Raw genomic sequence first — 2,119 nt, forward strand, 5'->3', positions numbered from 1 at the left:
TCAGCTCACTGATTCTGAGGATATCAATCTTTATGTGTTCCATTTCATTTTTGACAACTTCCAATTTTCCTAGATTCATACTTCGTACGTTCCATGTTCCGATGATTAATGGATGTCTGCAGCTGTTTCTCTTCAATTTGAGTGGTGCCACATCAGCAAATGGAGGTCATGAAAGTTTTACATTATCCATAGGAGTAAGGCTGGGTTAACTTTGATGATGCAGCTCTTTCCCAGTCCTATTTTGAGAGCCTTCTAATCTAACCAGACTATTCATAAAGTTGCGCGGTACTGTATCAAACAGTGTTTCTTTGCTATTCATAAGGTTTTCCCTTGCCAGTTCTTTGAGAAGTGGATGGTCGCTTCCTTTTTCCTAGTCTATCTCAGTCTGTAAGCTGGGCACCGTGTGCATCCCACTGGGTTTGAAACACCAGTGGCTCAGCCTCAAAACTCATATCACCACGTCACCACAGTAGGACAAACTGACAGACAAGTTTGTCTCCCTGTTGGAAACCTCTCATACCACCCTTACCTGAGTCCCTCCAGAGTTCACATATCATTTTTAAATCATTGCTACAGACTTAGAGTCACAAAGAAGGAAGCATCTTTTAAAATTACTGTTAGCTTAAATGTAACACTAGAATGTTGGAACATTTTTCATCTTTCTTTCTGGGATCTTTCCACAGGAACTTACCAGGTGCCCTTAAGAAGGCACAACATCCAAAGAGAGAGACTGCCATTGACAAAGATAGCAGTGAAGGAGAAGACGATGAAAGTGAAGATGACTGGGAGGAGGTAGAAGGTAAAATAACTTTCTTGGCTTTCAAAACTAATTCTATTTGTTTTCTGTTTGATTTTGTATAGAGTTTTATCAGTTACTGCAATCCTGTTACTTTCTTTTGAAACTAATAAAAAAAGGTAAGGTTCCACTTAGGACTTAGTTTTTGAGAAATTCATGACCAGGTTAGCAAAGAACCTTGTCTACAATTCTCTTCCTCTAGTAACTGTCAATGGAGTGGGTAGAAATAGAGAGGTGCCGTAATCTAGTAGAGAGAGAAAGGATTTAAAGTTAGTCGGACCTAGGTGCAAAAACCCAGCTATGTGACCTGGAGTGAGTTACTTACTCTCTTTGAGCTTAACTTTTTTTCACTGGTTACATTCAGTAAACATTGAATGGCTGCTATGTGCTATGCATTTTTATGACAATATCAATTACAACTTTTTCTCCTCTTTTTTTCCCAGTCTAACAAGGAGTAAACCTTACATTTGGTTATGTCTCTTTAGTCTCTTTTAATTTAGAATAGTATTTTCTGCATGCTCACTCATATTTTTTTTCCTTTTTGTGACATTGCCTTTTTTGAAGAGTCCCAATCTCTTGTTTCATAGAATGTCTCCTGTTCTGGTTTCATCTGATTATTTTCTCGTGTTACTGTTAAACTTCTTTAAGTATCCTCAGTGTATCATCTTCTAAACTTTAAGTCCAAAAACCTAATTAGATATAGACTAAACATTTTTCTGAATACTTACAGTGATGCTTTGTACTTCACATCCATGAAGAGGCACCTAATGTAAGATTGAAAGGAGCTCTTGTGGTATAGTGGTTAAAACATTCAGCTGCTAACCAAAAGGTGGGCAATTCAAACCCACTAGCCTCACCATGGAAGAAAGATGAAGCAGTCTGCTTCCATAAAGAGGCTTGGAAACTATGTGGGGCAAGCAATTCCATTCTGTCCTACAGGGTCGCTGTAAGTCAGAATTGATTTAGTGGCATTGGGTTTGGTTTTGGTTTTGAATGTCATGTTGTCCTTCTATTAGTGATGCTAAGTTTGATCACTTGATTAAGGTGATGCCTCCAGATTGCTCTCTTGTGAAGGCACATTTTTCCCTTTGTAATTAATCATCTGTGGAATGATATGTTGAGTCTAAATATCTTGTTTCCCAGTAACTTTTTTACTTAATGGTTTTAGCATACATTGATGACCTTAACTAAAACAAAGATTACTATTATATTGTTATTGTTGTTTTTGTTATGTGCTGTTGAGTCGGCCCCGACTCATAGCAACCCCTCCTTGGGTTTCCGAGGCAGTATCACTACGTAAGTAGGATTGCCCAACCTTCCTTC

The 2,119-nt window shown here is 38.2% G+C and overlaps 1 protein-coding gene across 1 annotated transcript in view; it reads left to right on the forward strand.

Moving 5' to 3' along the window:
• Positions 1 to 2,119, forward strand: part of XPC (XPC complex subunit, DNA damage recognition and repair factor) — an 85,032-nt gene that overhangs the window by 15,300 nt on the left and 67,613 nt on the right. The window contains exon 3 of the mRNA XM_007950602.1: positions 684 to 799. Within this exon, the coding sequence (XP_007948793.1) occupies positions 684 to 799 (116 nt within the window). The remainder of the gene's footprint in view (positions 1 to 683; positions 800 to 2,119) is intronic.

The sequence above is a fragment of the Orycteropus afer genome, unplaced genomic scaffold, assembly GCF_000298275.1.
Source record: "Orycteropus afer afer isolate SDZICR_OR568_19922 unplaced genomic scaffold, OryAfe1.0 scaffold00282, whole genome shotgun sequence".
NCBI classification, from domain to species: domain Eukaryota; kingdom Metazoa; phylum Chordata; class Mammalia; order Tubulidentata; family Orycteropodidae; genus Orycteropus; species Orycteropus afer.